The sequence below is a fragment of the Patiria miniata genome, unplaced genomic scaffold (assembly GCF_015706575.1).
Source record: "Patiria miniata isolate m_02_andy unplaced genomic scaffold, ASM1570657v1 HiC_scaffold_1, whole genome shotgun sequence".
In the NCBI taxonomy this organism is placed as follows: domain Eukaryota; kingdom Metazoa; phylum Echinodermata; class Asteroidea; order Valvatida; family Asterinidae; genus Patiria; species Patiria miniata.
The window spans coordinates 28,790,649-28,811,519 of record NW_024037047.1 but is presented as its reverse complement, the minus strand read 5'-3'; the positions used below and the strand labels follow the sequence as shown (position 1 = coordinate 28,811,519).

The 20,871-nt window shown below is 40.4% G+C and overlaps 2 protein-coding genes across 4 annotated transcripts in view; one reads left to right on the top strand and one right to left on the bottom strand.

Moving 5' to 3' along the window:
- Nucleotides 1–4,350: 4,350 nt before the first annotated feature.
- Nucleotides 4,351–15,452, bottom strand: LOC119727940 (RNA N6-adenosine-methyltransferase mettl16-like). Of its 2 annotated transcripts, none has more exons than XM_038200022.1 (8): nucleotides 15,259–15,452; nucleotides 12,351–12,685; nucleotides 10,911–11,051; nucleotides 9,853–10,117; nucleotides 8,757–8,826; nucleotides 7,973–8,062; nucleotides 6,688–6,882; nucleotides 4,351–6,065 (listed from the first exon to the last, which is right to left on the bottom strand). In XM_038200022.1, exons 2-8 carry the CDS (start codon nucleotides 12,676–12,678, stop codon nucleotides 4,887–4,889), a joined length of 2,268 nt encoding a protein of 755 aa, XP_038055950.1. In that variant the 5' UTR covers nucleotides 12,679–12,685; nucleotides 15,259–15,452; the 3' UTR covers nucleotides 4,351–4,886. The 2 variants fall into 2 exon arrangements, with proteins under 2 accessions (XP_038055950.1, XP_038055959.1); XM_038200031.1 differs by lacking the exon at nucleotides 15,259–15,452 and adding an exon at nucleotides 12,855–12,938.
- Nucleotides 15,453–15,592: 140 nt separating this feature from the next.
- Nucleotides 15,593–20,871, top strand: part of LOC119727957 (lissencephaly-1 homolog) — a 34,214-nt gene continuing 28,935 nt past the window's right edge. For both annotated transcript variants that reach the window (XM_038200047.1, XM_038200041.1), the window contains exons 1-2: nucleotides 15,593–15,747; nucleotides 17,909–18,178. In XM_038200047.1, the coding sequence (XP_038055975.1) occupies nucleotides 18,147–18,178 (32 nt within the window). In that variant the 5' untranslated portion in view covers nucleotides 15,593–15,747; nucleotides 17,909–18,146. The remainder of the gene's footprint in view (nucleotides 15,748–17,908; nucleotides 18,179–20,871) is intronic.

The following is a 20,871-nucleotide window of genomic DNA, read 5'->3' as shown; positions in this document are numbered from 1 at the left end:
ATGAGTCTTTCAGCATCACAGGAAATCCCGACAGTGGTGAACTGTTACAAAGGCATCACTAGCTTCTTCCATACAAGAGAAACTACTTCATCTCCCCCAGGGGACAGCCACTGACTATCTCAATGAACAGTGGAATGAAATAAAAAAAAAGGAAGCAAGAATGGGTATATTGAATTCTTCAAGTCAGTGGAAGATGCAGAAATCAGCCAATATCACTTGTTTTTAATCCAAGATTGTAGTAGTTCACCCAACAGCGATTTGATGCCTGTAGGGCCATCAACAGCCGCACCATTGCACTACATATGATATTACTGCCAGAGCGGTGTACACAATTGAAGAGAACTATGCAAAACAAGTACAGAGGTATTAAATAGTTCAAATTGACAATACTCTGAACAAGCGGAAGAGATAGGAGCTGTGTGAGAAATGGGATTCTTACTTGAACCTCCAAAATTAAGACAAGATAAGGAGATGTGCAAAAAAAATTGTCAATTGGTTTAGTTGACGTGATGGATTCATTAAATTTGATCATTCTTGTAAGATTTCTTTAAAGATAAAAGACATTTTCCAGAACCTTCGTTTTAGAGCATTGGCGGCTTTATGTAGTAAATTACATTTTTTTTCTTATTTCCAATATCTCCTCTCATTTATCTTCTTTCCAGCAACGAAAGATGAAAATACTACAGACATGTACTGAAGGCCAAGACATCCAATCAGTACATGTCGATAATCATGGATGGCATGGACCAGAAGTCTACAAACCTGCCAAGGTTCTTGATCAAGCCTAAATCTTTGTCATCAATGTGGAAACTACCGACGCACATTACCAGGGTGATCGCACATGGGACAGGGCATCAGGTCTGCACAGACCTGAAAGACATTCCACATAACAGCAACTTGATATGTTCACCTCAGCATTTGGCATGGGTATAGACATTCCTGAAATAAGAGTGGCTGTTGTATTTGTTGCCTGGTTTTGATGTCTGAAACATGACAACAAATCGGGCGAGCAGGAAGGGAAGGCAATGCAACTAAGGACGTCATTTTCTTAGTACATGTACTAACAAGTTGCTCTCAATGAAGAAACTGAAATGCCTGGCAAATAACAGGTGTATTTGTAACATTAGTGTACTTGTATGATCGGTAATTGAAAAGTCGTTCGTAATTGCAAAACGCATTCAATTAGATCTCACAATTATTACAGGTGTTCCTGCAGTGGCTGTAGTCCTATGCCGGCTGTAAGCAAGGGCGGATCCAGGGGGGGGCCAAAGGGGGCCATGGCCCCCCCCCCAAAACGAAACCGATTTTTTAAAAAAATTTTTATGTGACATCGCAATAAAGGCAGGCAATGAGTACACCACAATCTTTTCCTCAAAAAAAACATTGGTTAAAGTGGTCAGAAATTGCCTCAGATCGCACCACAGAGCATCTAGAATCCAAAAAAATTTCGGGGCCCTTAAGCGGGCCCCGAACCCCACGCCGGAATTTTTTTGACCCACTTTTTGGGGGGACCAAATTTTTTTTTGGCCCCCCCCCAAAATTGTGTTCTGGATCCGCCCTTGGCTGTAAGAGAGTCGGTTTGCTGCAACATATGATGCATCATTTGAGACGACGTTCACAGACCGTGCATCCTGTAGCCTACACTACACGCTACACAATACTGAGCATGCGCAGACATCAATGATATATGGACCTAGTTTCCGCCTCACACACGTACACCTAAGTTTAATGAAGAAAGTGTCCCCGAACCATTCTAGTTGAGTACCAGCGACCCAGTTCACGCTAATGAATGTTTGAATGCTATGGTACCAGTGATTTCTGCATGCCACATTGCAAGTTCACATGTGTTCTGTTCTTTATAATACAGCTCTGTGGTTGATGGTTCTGTTCCAAAATTTCCTGTTAATTTTCTGAAGTATTTCATCGTAATTATAAGTATTAGTTTTCCATCTTGATTAAGTTAAACGTGTGGGTCTTTCTTTTAGTACGATGATGTCATGTCAAGAAAACAGAAATTAGATTTTTTTTGCTTTTGTGGAAGATTTGGACCAAAGAGAATCGGCCATCTCTACATATTTGTCGCCGAAGTGCGACGCTTTAGCGACGAACTTCATTCATTCCAAATTATCAGTGGACGATAAACTCTCCCTGCTTGTTTCCAAGTTTTCCTTTGATGAAGTTCTACGTGTGCGTAATTGTATTGCAACCAGTGGGATTGAAGACGCAGATCTGCTTGCTGAATGTTTGACAGCAGATGCTGAACTGTGTGCAGCATTACTTGCTTTAAGTTCTCAACAAGAAGAGCAGGATAAGGAAGGAGTTGAAGCTGCTGCTACTAGTACTGCTAGTACTAGTACTAGCAGGCCTACTACTACTACTACTACCGTATTTACTCCACCAGTTTCTAGATGCCTGGTTTGTGAGGAGAAACTCACACGAAATCATGCGATTACGACTGTGAAATATTTTTCGTTCACTGGAATTGATGAGGCCAAGAAAATTACTTTGCGGTGCCGTCCCTGCAACCTAGTGTACGACTGGTACGAGTACGGTAGCAAGACAACCTACTGGAAACTGTATGACGAGCAACGTCCGGCTGTACAGGCTAGCGACACTGTGTTCGTCTGTCGAAAGCTGTTTGATTTTCAGTGTTCCCTTGCGTAAGTAGATCTTGAGTGGTCTTGAAAACTTAAGTGTACTCCTAGAACTATGAGGCAAAACACTAATTAAGTACAAAAACGTCCATCCCAACCAAGCTTTTTCCCACAGAACCGCTGCACAGTTTGCCCCTAAACTCCGTACAATACCTCATGACATACTCACGTTATGTGCACCAAACAAACATCGGTGGATTCTGTCGATCTTGAGTGGTCTTGAAAACTTAAGTGTACTCTAGTCCGAGTAACTTGGACCCAACTTATCGCCTTTTTTAACATTTGGTAACGGAACAGGGCACGATCGGAGACATTGGCTGCTTGGCTACCTCACTGATCATCACTACCAGCAGGGAGAAGGCCACTTTGAATATGCGTACCTAATAGGTATGACCAAAGAGTGTCAAACCGCTTGGAGAGATGTCCATGGCATCATGAAGACAAGGTTCTTTCAGCTGAAGAGGTCCATTGACGGTAATTTGTTGTAACCGAACAGGGCAAGACCCGAGACATTGGCTGCTTGGCTACTTCACAGATCACTACCAGCAGGGAGAAGGCCACTTTGAGTATGCATACCTAATAGGTAAGACCACAGTTTGTCCAACCGCTTGGAGAAATGTGCATGGCATCAGCAAGACAAGATTCTTCCAGCTCAAGAGGTCATTTGAAGGTAATTTGTTGTTACCGAACAGGGCAAGATCGGAGACATTGGCTGCTTGACTCATCATCACTACCAGCAGGGAGAAGGCCACTTTGAGTATGTGTACTTAATAAGTACGACCAAAGTGTGTCCAACCGCTTGGAGAAATGGCCATGACATCACAAAGACAAGATTCTTTCAGCTCAAGAAGTCCTTCAAAGGTAATTTGTTAGGTTTTTCAGCACATGAAGGGTACACAAAAGACAGCATTTCTCAGTGATGTACCCCGAGTACAAATCACACTTGACACTTTGTTTGCCAAGCAAAAGCAATTCATACAGAAAATGTTTTAAAAGAAATTCAATGATGTAACCTATCCTGACACAAAGATCCCTTAAAAAATGTATGCAGCTATATAAAATGTTTATCAAGGCTTATTGAGCTGTGTAGTTTTTGAGTTGCAATTTTATATCAATTTGGTTGTCAGGTTCGTTGTTTTTGTCCAAGGGGAATAGTGTGTCTAAAGTGACTATGCAAAGCTTTAAAAAGTTGAGAGAATGGAACAAATTTGGAAAGGGGTTTACAACTGTAGTGGAGATTCCTCAGATTTGAAGGGTAGTAAAATGCTTGTTTCAGCACCAAAGCATTTCCATACCGACTACAAACTGTGATGCATTCACACGCGCTGGCGATCGCATACAGCATGAATGTTTAAAAAATCACTGACTGTACCAAACTAGCGAAGAAATGCTCCATGTATAGTTTTTTTCATACGAATGTTGGCATCTATGAATATATTCCCAACAACTTAGGAAAGAAGTTTAGGGGCAACTTGAAGTTGGAACACAGAAATGACAACCGTGGACAGTTGCATGCCACAAGAATCTCTGGGAGCAATGATTGTCAATTTACAAAACTGGAGGTGAGCATATAAGGCAAAAAATATATTCGGAAAACTTAAACATAAAGTATGAATTTCAAACTGCTCGATAGAAAAACTGCTTGCAGTAAGAACATAGAGAATGGTTGCTTGTCTACTTGCCTAGATTTGATTTCTTTTGCCACTGCACATGTGGGTCTTTCCATAAATTTAGGGTCCAAAATGTGGTTTGTTTTCCCTGCCCCTTTCATCTGTGAACTTGTTTTTATTTGGCATTGACTTTTTATAAATAAGGAATTCAATTTCTTTGTTTAAGTAGGTTTGTTTTATGTAATCCGTCTTGAAGAAAAATAAATTTCCAGCAATGCATCCAGCAATTACAAATTCGTACATAGGCAGATGTATCTCTGTCAGGGAAAAAAGTGGACCCCAAATTTATCAAATGGCCCACATACATGTGCTTTAGGCTTTTGTTTCCCAAAACACAGCTTCTGCATTTTACAGTAACATCATTCTAACCAAGTTAAGAATGCAGTTACTGCTCAAATTAACCTTTTCAAGAAAAAACCTTTAAAACAAAAATTAAACATACTTCTTCTGAAAAGCTTACTATCCCATGGCTTTGAGTATAGTAGCAGGTGCAAATCGGGCAGAGTTGAAGCTGGCAAGCTATCATAAGTCACCGGTGCCCTGCCGGTCACTGGTTACAAACCTACGACATCTTGTTGAGGTGATTCTTGATGTACTGGCCAACCTGGTGCAAGGCCTCGCGGCTCCGCCCTTCCGTCCAGCTCAGCTCCACGACGACCTTCCCGTCAGTGATCTTGACTGTCAGCATGCACTTGAATAGGCACTCCGCCCCTAGTCTGCTGCCCTCTGGAGGGCTGAGTTGTCCAGGTTGACCCTCTGAACTGTCTATGTCGGTGGACGATGTGTTGGTGGTTGGTTCTTTCAAAGCCATATTTGGGTTTGCGCTGTGGCCAGTCTCCTGTTTGCTGTCCTCTGGAGGGCTGATTTGTCCAGGTTGACCCTCTGAACTGTCCGTGTCGGAGGACGTGTTGATGGTTGGTTCTTTCAAAGCCACGTTCGGGTTTGTGCTATGGCCAATCTCCTGTTTGCTGTCCTCTGGAGGGCTGATTTGTCCAGGTTGACCCTCTGAACTGTCCGTGTCGGAGGACGTGTTGATGGTTGGTTCTTTCAAAGCCACGTTCGGGTTTGTGCTATGGCCAATCTCCTGTCTACTGCCCTCTGGAGAGCTAATGCGACCAGTTTTACTTTCTACGTTTCCAGGTTTGTCAGCTGAACTCTCTCGTGACTCCAACATCACTTTGGAGTTTTGGATTGAGTCATCATCAGAAATGCAACCCTGCTCTTTACTTGTATCGCATGATGTTTCTTGAGAAACTGCCCTCACTAAACTGTCCTCATTGCTACCAGTAACTTGGCTCACTGATCCTGAGGAGTCCTTTTCAGTATGACACAAAATTTGTCTTGAACTGTGGATTGGCAAGGATCTGTCATGCACAGTCATGCAGCCACTGTCTCCAGAACGTTCCATTTCAGCTGATGCTAGTTCTTGACTCTCGTACAACATGTGTAATTTTTCAGCTGTATTTTCACCAACCAGCTCTGCATCTTTTCCACTACTACCTTCACCAACATTTGGTTTGGCATTTGTGGGCCTCCCGGGCGCATTATCACAAGCCGGTCTAACCTCAGTTGGTTCTGGGCAAGATCTCATCGTGGTAGCATCTGGGATAGGTGGGGCTTCTTGAGGAAGGCGTCTGCTCATCTGACGTCTCTTCCATCGCTGCTTGGCCCAGGTGTTGCGGTGGGCAGTCAAGGCGTACCTTGAACAGAGTTTAGGTGCAGACTTGGACTTGAAGTCAATCTGAATGGTAGAGATGAAGAAATTATTAGTTTCTCATGAGTGAACTGTACAAAATGCAGATATTTCATGGCTTTAACTGCAAATGAAAAAGAAGGGGGGATGAAAATCAGAGCTAAATTTATACAAACAGCTCTTCAGCAGGAACTTTTTGTGCTTAGCAGTAATAAATTTTTTAATTTTTTTTATAAAGCAGTGAACACATGAGATATAAGCTGTTTGTGACTGCTAAGCTGTTTTTACTTGGCATAAAGTTTAGTTTAAAGTTTGGCATAAAGTTTGGTAGCAATTAAGACTGTTTAGAAGCGCAATAAAATTGACCGACTGGTTAATTAGAAAATCAAATTTAAATCAGTAACCCTTCAAAATCCAACTTCTTTTTTTTGTTGGAATCTGCTGGAGTGAGTACTGCACTAGTAAACTGATTACTTGCTTTACATAGAGTCCAGGCATACCACCATAATCAGAGTCCAACAGTTTGGGTGATGAGTTTACCGTATGGTGTTGGATTTTGCAAGAGTGAGGAAGGTTCCTAGTAAATCACTCAAGGGGGTTAATGAAAACACTGCTTGTGAAGAATCAAATTTTGAAATCCTAGGAACTTTTTAATTTCAGTAAAGCATACCTCTAGTGTCCCCAGTAATTTCTCCATGACCTTTGCGATGGTCTTGACCTTTCGCTGGTCCTCGCTCCCACCGGTCTTAACCTTTGACCCAGGGCTGACCTCCTTCAAGGCTTGCTGCAGGGCTCTGTCTGGGACTTCAATCACCAGAGGAGGGCGCTCTTTGTCCCGCTTGAATTTCTTTGCTGGTGACAAGACCTGGTAAAGTTGGGGGGGGGGGGAAATGAATGTTTTGAATCATTCAGGGAATTTTGCAGGAATGAAAATTCAGCTGGCATGGTTCTTTATAAACTTAAGCTCTTAAATTTAAAGTGTCGATTGTATGCAATTGTTTGGGTCATTTTATTTAATTGTGTAGAAATATATATAATGTGTCTGTAAAGTAGGAGAATGCCGTTTTAAAAATACTTTCACCCAGTTATCTATCTTTAATTCCAGGAATTGTATGTGTCTGTTTGTATTTCAATTATCTCCAGAATGGGGCACTATATGAAGTCTACCATCGGCAGGCGTATCACGCAACGGTGAGGTGGGCCTCGACCATTTGTTTGAAGGGGACGATTGCACAACGGTTAGGTGTAGATATGGCACACTTTTATACGGGCACTGCACTCTACACCGCCACGTTTGTCGGTCTACCAGAGGCCAAGCAATTTGCCAGTTCCAAACAGGCACATTTTGAATGGGCTCTGTACTAGTTAATGAAATAAGGCTTTTTTCCCGATTGTCCCAATCCTCAACAAATTAGCTCAAGTTGTTTTCTGATACTCATTCAAATCAGCAGTGCTTTGTCAACTGTAAACTTGAAAAATGGACTCTCCGTGGCAAACTCTTGGTGGTGCACTGCATTGTGAAATGCCAAAATTAGGCCAAGTTCACGCAAGGACTATAGTTGACCAATGGTTAACTAACGTTTGCCCGAACTCTGTCTAGTCGACGGTGGTTGACTACGCTAGTCGACTATTTGGAACCAGCCTACTAGGGTTGGTTGCTTCGCTGGTAACCAACAGCCGCGCGCATTCATAACGCTAGCAGAGAGCCAGGATCCAGAAGTTTTGCGATGACATTTTGACCAGCGTTTGACTAGAGACGTTCGCACGTTGCTATCAGTGCGCAGGCGTAAGGTACGTCACAAATCAACCACTAGTCGACTAATGGTCCTTGCCCGAACTTGGCCAAAGTCTCTTGCACATTAGCGGTATTTAGGAGGATTCAATAAGGTTCTTAGTAAATATTCTAGGGTGTTAGGGTTGATTCACAATGAATTCACATTGAGACAGTTGCTTACAGGCAGCTTGATATCATCATAGAACGTCCAGGCGATTCCCCAGCGCATGGTACGCCCTTGGCAGAATTCTGTTGTCATCACATTGCGAATCTAAACAGAGAAAAAAAACGTCAACAGAAATTTTTCAAAATGACTTTCCCAGGTTTTTCAAGTTGGCTTATACATGTGGTTTTTCACAATTTCGATTTTCACTTCCAAACAAAATTTAAAGGAATATAATGTCCTGTAACAAATATATTTGCTTGTTTGTTTTTGGAGGCCTTTATATAGTTTTAAAAATTAGTTTTAAATGGCGCACTCCAGTTCCGAATTGCGCACACTATTCTGAACGCATAAGGAGCGTCCCGCTCTTAATTCAAAAGTTGAAATTAATTAATTGATTACTTGTCATTGGCCATTTTTGGGGGCCAACGTCTCAATGGAAAGCTCAAAATGTAATGCTCAAAACTTATCAATTTAATTTGAATATCTATTTTTCAAGGTGCCACACCCAAAGAGCATGTACACATGTTTACACAAACTTTAAGTGTAAAGACTTTTTTCAATTTCTAATAATTCCATAATAAGGTTGAACATGTACAAGTTTGTTTTAAACTTGTTCAACATTTGCGTCATCCACCATTCAACACACACAACACCCATCTGCACTAGTTAACAGGAGGTCTAGGGTTCAGTTCCATCCGAGTAAAAGTAAGCAGTTTTCCTATCACAAGCATTCAAGAAAAAACACCACGTATCACTCCATTTCTTGAAGAGCAAAACCCATGTTCAAATCTATATTTACCTTGTGTTTTGCAAGCTCCTTCCTAATTGGTCCAATGCTTGCTTTCTTTCCAACCATTGACGTGTACCACCTGATGAAAAACAGACAGCATGCGTAAAAGCACAAATCTGATGAGATTTAAGTGAGACTTTGTTTTTAACTTATTGTTAAGCAACCTGCTATGCATATTTTATAATTTTATCGCATAAGCACATTTTTCCACAGTAGTCTATGAATTTTTTAAAGGAAAGTTTCAATTGCCTTGCATATTGCGATGCGAATCACGGGAAATCACTCGCCAACTCTGCAGTCTTGTAAAAGTAAACCTCTTCAAGTTGTGCAAATCCACTTTAGCCTATTGAGTTAGGACCCGCACTTCAAATTCCATTGAGGTAAACTTATGTTGAGTATGGATAAAACTACAAATCCCTACCCTACATAATTTCTTTGTGTGTGTGTGTTTAAAGGGAAAATACAACATTTGCAAACATCAAAAAATAAAACTCCCAAATCATTTTGAAATACCTTGCTGGACTGTTAGTGAATGACAGTGTAAAGCATCCTGTAAAATCATGGCACCTGGTATACTGTCATTTTCAAGAAAAGTGGTATTTTTGTATCAATTTCCAACGCTGATCGGCCGACCAGCGTTGGAAAAAACTTTTTTTTCTTCAAATACTGGCCCCAGTTGACCATCGCACTTGTTTGCAATCGATTACACACCCATGAATGGGTACAAGCCAGCTAGACTGGTTCCCTGACCTTACAATTCCCCAATGTATGTAAACTGCTCTGTTTCTTCTGAAATGGAGTCAGGGAACCAGACTACAGGAAAATGATTGTTTTTCTTGGTTTTTATAGCATTTTCTAACCCAAAACCTCAAAAAAGTCAGTGTAACTATATTTGCCAATATTTCCAACCCCCCAATTCCATCCATTTCTGAAAATTACAGCAAAAGCAAATGATGTATATTCCCTTTAAGCTCAGGGCAAGCAGGAAGATTTGGTCACACTTCACTGCTCTCCATAGTTCTGTTGTTTGGTCCAGTGACTCTCGGTGCAACATCGTTACTTTGACACTTGATATCAGGACCTGTATCAATATGGTTCTACTCACACAACTTGTTCCCTGAGCTGCAGACTGTCCCTGATCATGCGCCCGACGAAGTCCACCTCCCCGCCCTCCCCCCAGATCATCTCGGCCTCGGCCGCCGTGCTGACTGAGATGGGCTCGGACCGGTCCACGGTGCGCGACGTCATGATGCCCTGGGCCTCCAGGAGGTTGCCAAAGAACGGTGGGTTGCACATGCTGAAGTGGTAGAGGCTTCTAGGCGCTGCCTTGACGATGCCATGGAGCATGTCATCGGGTTCAGCTTCAATTACTACACAGAGGGAATTATCGTAGACATAAAATGTTTAACTCTGGTTTCAGGGGTAGTAAATCTGTTTCAGAAAACACTCGCTCCAGAGTTGCTCCCAACTTTTTACTCCAAAGATTAAAATTAAACTCGAAGTTATGAAATTTTCAGATAAATATGGAGAGATTACACACCGGCATTTTATGATTTAGGCCGGAGTGATTCTCTACAGATTATTTGTTATCCTGAGAGATACATGTACTAGGCTATTAGTTTAGATCCTTCGCTCTTGAAATAAATTACAATTCAAGAAACTGATGGAAGCTTCTTACGGCTGGCTTTGGGACTTGAGTTGGTCTAGATGTCCAAGTCTGGATTTTGATTTTATTCCCCTTTTTACGGCTGGTCCATGGCAAACGAGGTCGCTATCAGCAAGATGAATCAAAATTCTGTCCTGGCAATATTGCCAAGCATACCACATGCGCATGCATTAGTTTGAATTCAGCGCGCATGAGGTATCCGTGGAATTTCTTGGGAAGCGCTGCCAATATGGCCAAGACCAGATTTGATTCATCTTGTTAAAAGAGAAGTTCAATGCCGCAGCAACTTAATCATGTTTGTCACAAGACTGACTGCAAAAGAGGGGAATAGAAATTCAAATCCAATCTTAGACTAGGAGTAGACTTGAGAAAGCCTCTGGCATAAACAAAAATTTAAATGAAGTTAATTTGAACTTGCAGATCATCATAAATGCACTTGCCAAAAGACGGGAAGATAGATCAGTTATGTATTACTTAATTAACCCAGCACAATTTACCATGGATTTTGTCATTCAAGTTGTTCCTTTTGACGTTGAGGACTGCAAAGCCGGCTGATGAGGAGTCAACTTCAGAGGCTGCAAAGTGCCAATCGTTGAGCTTGGCTCCTAACAGTGGGTAGATGCAGGACGCCCCACAACCTGTTGAGAATGGAAAAGAAAAGTATTCACCACCGTGTTAACTGATTTACTGAATATTTTTTCGTACAAGTCACAATCATACCAAAGGTGTCCAATCTGAATGAATGGCTTTTTAAACTTAATACCCTCGGAGAAGCCACGCGGTGATAAAATTCTCCACATTTTCCAAGCAAGGTCATAACATTTTTTTCAATGGGCCAATAAGGCCAAGGATCCATGTAATCCTCACCCCTAATATACACCACAAGCCTGTAGACTCCCATTGATCAGGCCTTAACCACTGCAGAGTAAGGAGTGATGAAAGACAGCAGCCCCAAGAGGTGCCTAATGCCTTTGTGCAGTAATTGGAGATCTTAGTGGCCAACCCCTTTGTACCACCGATCTCTCTGTGTCAACCCCTAGATCTCTCTGTGTCAACCCCTCCTGCTGCCCAGAGCTCAGACAGGTCGTAAACAATCCTGGCCCATACAAAGGCCATGTGACCTGCCTATATCTTGTGCATGAGGGGGTTATTGACCTAGAAACAATGTGGTGATAAAATTCTCCATATGGTTTCACGGTGTGATTTTTTTGGTCACTGCTCCGAGGGTTAAATTAAGTATCACATTTTTCAGAACTCCTACATTCAATTTTTTTTCCCCTTGGTATTAAATGATTCAAATTCTCTCATGAATAGTAACACAAGGTGTCAGGTGTTGACTTGGATTTTTCAACATTACTCATGAACAGGGACTTATTTTATAGCGCTACTTGACAGCCTATTTTGTGCTAACATAGCCTCTGTCTATTTCATAGAGACTTTAAGAAGTAAGCAAAAGCATCATGCTCAAACCTAGGGGAAAAGTCACTTAAATCAATAATGCATTCAGTAATTTTCTGCTAAAGTAAGCACAACTTTTCTGCTAACTGTCCATGCTGTTATAAGCAGTGCTATGAAATTGGGCCCTGATTTACACCCTTGAATTCCTTTAGTTTAATTAGAATTTGTCTCTTTAAAGACATTATAAAAACCCTCTAGAAAATCATTCTCAGGCATGCAACTGAAAATTTAGAAATTACGAGAAAACTCCAAACCACACAAGACTTTGGACAGTGTTTTTCAATTTGTAATGGCATTCATGAGAAGTTCAATCTTCAACTAATAAGGGAAAAATGAAATGATTTTAAATCAAAAAGTGCATTTTGTAAAAGCTTTTATTGTAAAGACTTTTATTGTAAAGAAATTTGAGAAGAAAAAAAACTTCAACAATACTGTGAGCGTCACATTGGATGCTGTTCACTGAATGTCGTAACACTTACCAACATCGATTCCGTAGATCTCTCCTGATCTGCCGTGCCCGCTCTGCTCCAACAGATCCTCAATCCACAGGACATAGTTCAGCCTCAGCGGTACCGTGGGGATTATCCTGTCCAGCGGGATCATCAGATCAATGCCAAAATCCTCCCTGAGCAAGGTGCAGGTCAGGGACCGCAGGGCCTCTGGGTCCTTGAAGTCCAGCGAGACGTACCCCGTCAGCGTGGTGGACAGATGCCGCTTGAAGTCTGGGTACTTGTCGGCGAGAGCGGCAAAGTCCGGCTTCTTGTGCTTGTAGCGATTCCTTGGGTGCATGAACTGGTTGAGTGCCATGGCGAGTCTGCATAAAGAAAACAAACATGGTGTTCCACTTAAAACCATCTCTAGATGATTCAACAATGTTTAACACTCTGTAAACTTTTGCCGAGAACTTTCCTAAATTCTCCATTGGACAGAGCATTGTACAGGGAATGGCACATTCCTTGGCTCTGTGGATGCACGTTTCCTACCTCCATGCTGAGCTCTATGCTGTGAAGCACTGACAAATGTCTACATGTAAATTTCACCCATGCTCCACCCATGTGTTCTTGATTGTTTATTGCATGGAGGTCTGAGCAACTAAACAATGCACTTCAAGGAATGTCAGGAATGATATGCAAATGAGCACCTCCCAAACTCACAATGGCTCCAACCAAGGGTTGGCAACCTGCATGACCTGTTGAATAAACCAAACTTCACAGTGAATACTTAATGAGTAAGGCTATGGGAACTTCCTGGGGCAAACAACACCCCCCCCCCCCAAAAAAAAATTCTACACATAACTTGCACAAGTAAACACCTTCAACAGGTGCAATCTATTAAATAAGATGATTTTTTTTTCTGTCAGTTTCTACAGATGTTTCTGGTTGTGGTTTACTTGAAATAAAAGTTGAAAACAAAATTAAGGCAGTTCTTTTTAAAACCAAAAAATTGGTCAAGTCTTATCTACTCTTGAATAAAACATATCTTGTGAAATTTTGATGTAGAAATCTGTACAACCACAGCCTCAACTAAAACGTAAAAGGCTCAAGCTTAATAGTTGTGTTTGCCGAGCAATTTCAAGTTTCATCACAAAAAATAAAGATTCCTTTTCTAAATTGCTACTTTTCTAGCAATACGAAAGTTATTCACTTTTGAATGACACATCGACCGAAAGAATTCAGCCCATGCATAGTTATTGAATTTTTTTTTACTTTACAATTTGGAATTATTGGTTACCAGACAGGATAGAGTGGTTCCCACCCCACAATCAGTATCATTACTGTACGGACCCAGACAGGTAGCCAGTCTGTTCACAAAGGGGATCTGTTTGTGCCCAAAGCAACAGAGGGTTGCCAATGTCCAAAATAAGGGAAAAAAGGAGGTTTTCAGATTGAAATGTTAATGAAACATAAAACAATTGAATTTGTTGAAGCGCACAGGGAATGCCATTTTAAACAATGCCTCGAAGAACAATGGCAGCAAAGGAACATTTTTGAAACTTCAAAATTCAACCATTCTTGTGACCAGGGCGCAATTCCCGTCCCTCCTTCTACTTTTTTCTAGCCAATACTCAGATTCAAAGAACACAGAATTGAACATTTTATAGGGGGATACACTACAATGAAAATCACAACCGAGTGGGGTGCCACTCCAAAAAAATAAGCAGTCTAGCAATTAATTCTCACTACCAATTAACCATAGAGCAAGGAGCAGCATATCAAAAAAGTCTAAAAAGAATTCATTTACTTTTAGTAAGATTTGATTAAAAACACAATTTATTAAGTAGGCCTAAAGGGAAAACTATTTAATTAAAAACTGCATTGCAATGAGGTCCAGGCCCAGCATGGAGGAAGGAAAACAGAGCATGCATGAAGAAGGAACAAATGGTAGTACATGTACATGTATAGCCTGGGCTAATTAAACTTTTTTTCTGCCGGGGCTATACTGTACAACTATGTATTACAACATGCTTTTGCTAAGTGGTTAAAGTTGATGTTCTGTGTCCAAGTCTGTCACAGTGTCAGCACAAAGACGGTCAGAGTCAGTGTCACACAGTTCAGTGTTCTTCACAAGAAACAGAAAAACAGTTGGGGAAGAATTCCATATATGGACATCACTTGGAAACAATTCCATATACCGATTCACTTGACACCCTGTGTACAAACCCTATGAGACTGGTCTGAAAAATTCAAAGTGTTTTCTCACTAAATGCTTAAATATTTTCCCTGCTAAATTTCACTTTTTAGGACATATTTCTGCTTTCTGATGGCTGATAAGTCATTGCAGGGAAAAACTAGTGGCGCATGTATATGAATCTTTCCCATCACTATAGTCCGAGTAACGAGGACTCTACAAATCACCTTTTTTTAACATTTGGACATGGTCTGGTGACGGTACTAACTACTACCAATTTTTCCCCGGGCGGGATGCTTTCCCGACTATGAATACAGATCGCCAGACCATGTCCAAGCATGGTCCAAGTGTTAAAATTAAAAAAGGAGATTTGTATTTCTTAATAGAGTTCGAGAAGTTATACTCGAAGTCGAACTAGACATCACTCATTTTCCCCTTCATTGACCTACATGTATCAGCCATCAGAAAGCAAAAACATGTCCTAAAAAGTCAAATTTTGCAGGAAAACAATCGAAGCATAATTACTGACATGAAAACACTTGGAATTTGTCAGATCAGCATGATCAGTGTCATTGTGGAATGTCAGACAAGTCGACCGTTGAGACAACTCGACTTGTCCCCATGGTCCCGAGTCGAGTTGTCTCAACGGTCGACTTGTCTGACCATGGAGGAATAAGAATTCCTCCATGGTCTGACTGAACTGAGTCTGTAGTGATGTCCACGTATGGAACTCTTTCCAAAAGGTGCGATTTTTTTTACCATCAATCCGAGCAACGCCGATTGATTAACACGCCGAGAAGTGTCTACAAGTTCAACTGTGACTGTGAGACTTAGAGAATAGCGTTATTTATCAGTAAACGTAACGCGATCGAAGCAGTTATTTCGGGGAACTGACGTTTTTGATACGTTTACATTTTTGACAGACAACACGTGCGTGCCCCCGTGCGATGATCGATGGCGATCGGTTACGTCAACAAATTGCTCGGTTCCCAGTCTTCTTTTACAACTCATGCATGCGGCTTAAAAGCACCAGTCTATCCACTTCCAGCAAACGAAAATTTTCAACTTCCGCGTTTATGTACCGATGCATCATGGGAAACATTTCCACATCGCAAAGTTCGCGCATGCGCGAGCGTGCATCCTGGATTAAATTTCAACGTGTTGGAGGAGACGGAAAAGCCGTCTTTCTCGGCCTCTGGCGCTTTACCGTGATCAAAGTTTAGCGTGAACAACCATAAATATGAACAAGTAAGCTTTATTTGTTTTATTGGTGTAAATACATTTTGTTTCGCTGAGTTTGAACATGGGAATTTAGTGTGGTTTTTGGAAGAGTGACCGTCAAATCGGAATATGTGTACACGTAGTCGCCATGTTGGGCGACTTCAACGAAGTTCTCCACCGGTTGTTGAACATGTTGACTGACACTTGACAGATTGCCAAAAATGTTATTATTATATGTAGTTAAGGCTACATAATTAATGTTTTAACATCAGATTATCATGTTTATAACATTACTGCCACAAAACATGTTGTTATTGATCCACATTTGTACTTTTTTTGCAGTGAAAAAAACGTCTGGCGATCAGGTGATGAAATGGAAAAGAAGTTAGGCCTAGTTTTTGTTTTGTTTACTTCTATTTTTCTAACATGTCTAATTCAGTGTGCCAGCTGGTAAGTAAAAAAAAGAATCAATAATGATCGTGGGAAATGCTGTAGCTAACTTCAAAATAATAATTAGGCCTTGAAATTGAAATTTATATTTAAAAATTAAATTAAAACCGAATAGACATGATTGATCATTGATAATGAGTGAATGCACATTCGTTAACATGAATATGTTTCAACTAGTTTTCGTAGTATTGCTACAGCGTCGTAACACAATTTTTGTCTGCTAATGCTATTGTTAGGGCATTGCAAAAACACCATCGGGCATCTATAAAGCAGTGATCCGTGCTATTCTATGCAAAATAAGAAATGAATTGTAATTTTTCTTATAATAGTTCCATTTACTTTTGTGATTTTAATCCAAACTTACTTTTTATTGAAGTAGATTTTATTTTCTTCATAATCCCCGGCTTTGGAGGATTTTTTTAAAGGGAAATAAAGACTGAGAACCATTCGGTTGATAGTCTGGTTTCATGAGCCAAACATCCTGACATTGAATAAATTTAGGTCAGGGAATCAGACAGATGACTGCCGTAACAATAGCCACTGTGTTAAATTTTGTTATGCTTTTATCAATAAGCCTAACGGCAGGTAAAAAAGAAAAGTGTTTGAACTAAAATCATTAAATTGATACAAAATGTTAGAAAAATATTTCATTTCAACCTGCATGTAAAAGTTTTGTTCTCAGAAAAACAACAACTTTATTGACTCAATTTTTCAAGTTGTACGTTTCCTTTTGTCACCACAGTCCTGAAAATTACAGCGTTTTTCCTTGTTTTCATGATTTGCATTGCGGTTTTTTACAGTGCCACTGACCTCAACACTTTGTGATATCTACCAGTACAAATTGATGGTTGACAAACTGAATTCATCAGAACACAGTTTGCCGCAGGACATTTTTTTCAGGGAATTTAAATAATTGACCTCATTTGTTGGGGATAAAAACTGTCATTGTGGCAAAGTTGGTGATATTAAAAAAAATTATGTTTGGTGCTCCAGGAAAAATATGTTTTGGTGCTCCAGGAAAAATAAACATGATATATTGGCCATCGTGCACATTACGGTATGTTGTAATGTATGCTTGTACCGTACATTGTATGCCGGTTACATGTATGCAAATTGCTCCACCGACAAATTGGGTTTTATTTGCTTAGATCTCATTTGAAAGTTAACCCTCCTGTGCAAACATACATTCTGTGCAAAGTTGTCCTTTCAGTCACAATCAGACAAGTTACTGTTTTCAACAGCTAAGAGCTCCCAGCGTACACAAAGCAGGATTGACTGGCTGTGACTGTTTATGTGTATAGGTATGCTTCGACTCCTGAACAGAGGGTCAGGGGTTCAAATCTAGCTGCTGGCCATATGTTGTGTCCCTGGGCAAGCCACTTCATCCCTACTTTGTCTCTCTCCACCCAGGAGTATACATGGGTACCAGCATTAGCTGGGCTGGATGGACTGTTATCCCATCAGGAGGAAATAGAAATATTCTCAGTCGTTTCATGCTACTGAAATCGGAGATAAATGCCGGCCTGATGACCCACATTGGCTCGTGACAGACTTTCCTTTTATTAACATTTCCAAATCCTTAAAATCCCTTGAAGGATTTAACAGGATTGAGGACGGTTTCTACTTTCCAACTTTACGAGGGATTTTGGATTCATCCTTGTCCGTGTGAAAGTCGGTGTAATTATATTCTACTGAAGGGATTTAAAGTGTCATTTTCTTTCTATTCTTTATCCCTCAGATTGCGAAGATCGGTCAGGATGAGTTGATGAAAGCTCCATTGCCCCCTGAACTTGTAGGTGGACTGTATTTAATTGAGTAAATCTCAAGATTCTGAATCTAAGGAGAAATAAAGAAAGTGCAGCTGTGAAGCGAACACATCAGGGACATCGTTTACCCTGGCCCAGTGGATATATTTTTAGCCAGACTCATCTAGTATTAGACTGCAGACTAGCGGTATCGCATTCCATGCCATCACCATGGTGTTGTCACAGAGACAGAGAGAGGAACTGTAAGTATGCACAATCATTGAATTTTTTTTCTTCAAAATGGCAAGTATCAAATTCAGTTGCTTGACTCTTAAGTCAAAAGGCCTTTTCACACTACAGCTTCTCAACCCTGGGCGAACCCTGTTCCGCTCCGGGTTGAGTTTTTTTTTTTTTTTAACCCCGCGTTGTTTCACACTTGTTCTGTACAAACCAGGCTTATTTTGCTCGGTTACTACCGTTTTGAACCAGGGACGAGCGTTTCAATCCGGGTTAAAAACTCAACCCTGGTCTAGAGTATGGTTGAGTTCAACCCAGGACGAAATTAATCTTAGGGTTGATACAGCCTGGGTTGGCGCAGGGTTGAAAATTTTCAAGTGTGAAACGCTGCATGTTTCCAACCTCGCGTCAACCCCATAAGTTTAATACTGTCATACTAGTTTCATGCTTAAGTGACAGTTGCACTGATATTTGGGATTGTGGGGTCTGTGATGTGCCTCATTGAGTAAACTGTTGAGAAACAACTTGGCGTTATTTTCACAGTACGATGTTCACCTCATGCAACGATTCTACAGGGTTGTGGACATCAGTTGAACATCAGAACAATTGTACCATTCACATGAGAACAAGCTCACTTTGTTTTTGTTGTGAGCCAGTGAAGGACACCCATGTGGTCCTGTAGAGTAAGCTTGCCCCGTAATCTTCAACTGAATGTCCACTAACATATTCCACGAGCAATGCACCTATTAGTATGAGTGCAATAGCGCATGGCAGCAAAAGTGCGCCTCATGTCTTTCAGCAACAAAAATAAATGTTTCAGATGTACTTATAGTAAGGCTGTCCCATAGATACCGAATATTGGAATATATATTCGATTATCAACCGAATATGAGAATACCTTTTTACCGCTTTGAATATTCGAAAACAAACTACACACATACACACAAGACTGTGATGTTACTGTATCATAAAGTTGCAGCATTTTAGTGTCAGGTGCTACTTTTTTTTGTCGACAGTAACTTTTTTTGTCAACAGCTGTTCATTGTTTCTATCCTATTAGCAGGTTAATTAAAGCCCTTAACAGCAGTCCTCCTGACTTGAGGCGTGCGATCACACCCCCACACCATCGCACACCTAAAACCTTCCCGAGGAGTGCGAATAATTGCACGCCTGAATTTCCCTGGACCACAGATCACACACCTAGAAAATCACACACCTAGAAAAAACACACGCCTAGAAAAATGCAGGTGTGCCTTTTTCCACACGCCTGTGATTTTCAAATCAGAAGGACTGTAATAGTTATAAAATACTTCGATCGCCTCACGCAACTTTTAACTGGCGCGCTCTGAATGAACTTTTTGACCGGTGCAGAATGCAGTTGCTCTGACAGCTTCGAATATCCGAATATTAGGTGAAAACAGTTTCGAGTAATCGAATATTAAAGTATTTGAAAAGAACAGCCCTAACTTATGGTCACTTGTTATCAAGCGCCTCAAGTTCCTTCAAGACAAGGCTATTCACAAGAGTCCATTCTGTCCAAATTGCATGCATGTATATGTATATTTTTACAAAGGGATAACAGTTTATTCAGTAATACTAATAATGTCACATTTATAGAAACATTAGGGTGTGGTTGTCTAAATTCAAGGCAATTTTGTCAAACTACAATTTTGTTTTGGTTTTGGTTTTTATATGTGTACATAGCAAAATATTTGAATTACAGTAGTACGTACATGTACATGTATATAAATCAAGAATTAAAAGTATCATTTACAGCCTTGTATAATATTTCGTGATTTTAAATTTTTTTAATATTAATTCCAATGGCACTACCTGTAGTTTACATAGTGACATCAGTTCAGCCATCTAGTGTGGCATGTGATGTATGTGAACTTGACGCTTTGGCCCTTTGTCAGATTTGTTTACTTACTGAATTCCTTGTATTGGTGATCGTACACAATCAGGATTTCCCAAACTACTATTCCTCAAAGTGTACCTATTAATACTAGAATTTTTGGAAATTGATAAACAAATTTACACCTTTTTTAGGAGGGGGGGAGGTAATGATGATTTTCCTTCCAATTCATCCATGTATCACTATCATGTATTTTTGCCATGATTTTTGTACTATACTGTTATAACTGTATACACCTTCAAAATGGAATATCAAGTTAGTCAACAGAGAAACATGGTGTGACAAAAATTGTGACATCAAGAGATGTGGTTATGTTCATTTTCTGTTGATGATAGGCAAGCATTGTATTGCCTTTATGACAAAAATTGGAATCAGAAGGATACCGTATGTTCAAATCAGAAAAAATCGGATGGTACTATTTATACAGTCTGTACACTGACACACCAGTATTCACAATTCAGACACAGATTCACCTTGAAGTCTGCTTCTTGAGCAACTGTTTACACTTGCTTTTATGTACATGTACTTAAAGGGAACATACAACATTTGCAAACATCGAAAAACAAACTACCAAGTTTTTACGAAATACCTTACTAGGATGTTGGTAAATGACAGTCTAAAGCATCCTGTAAAATTATGGCACGTGGTGTGAAGTCATTTTCAAGAAAATGGCATTTTTGTATACATTTCCAACGGTGGTCGGCCGACCACTGTTGGAAAAACCTAACTATTTTTCAACTACTGCTCCAAATTTACAATTTTTTTTCAGTCAAAATGTTGTTTGATATTGGTTACATGTTCATG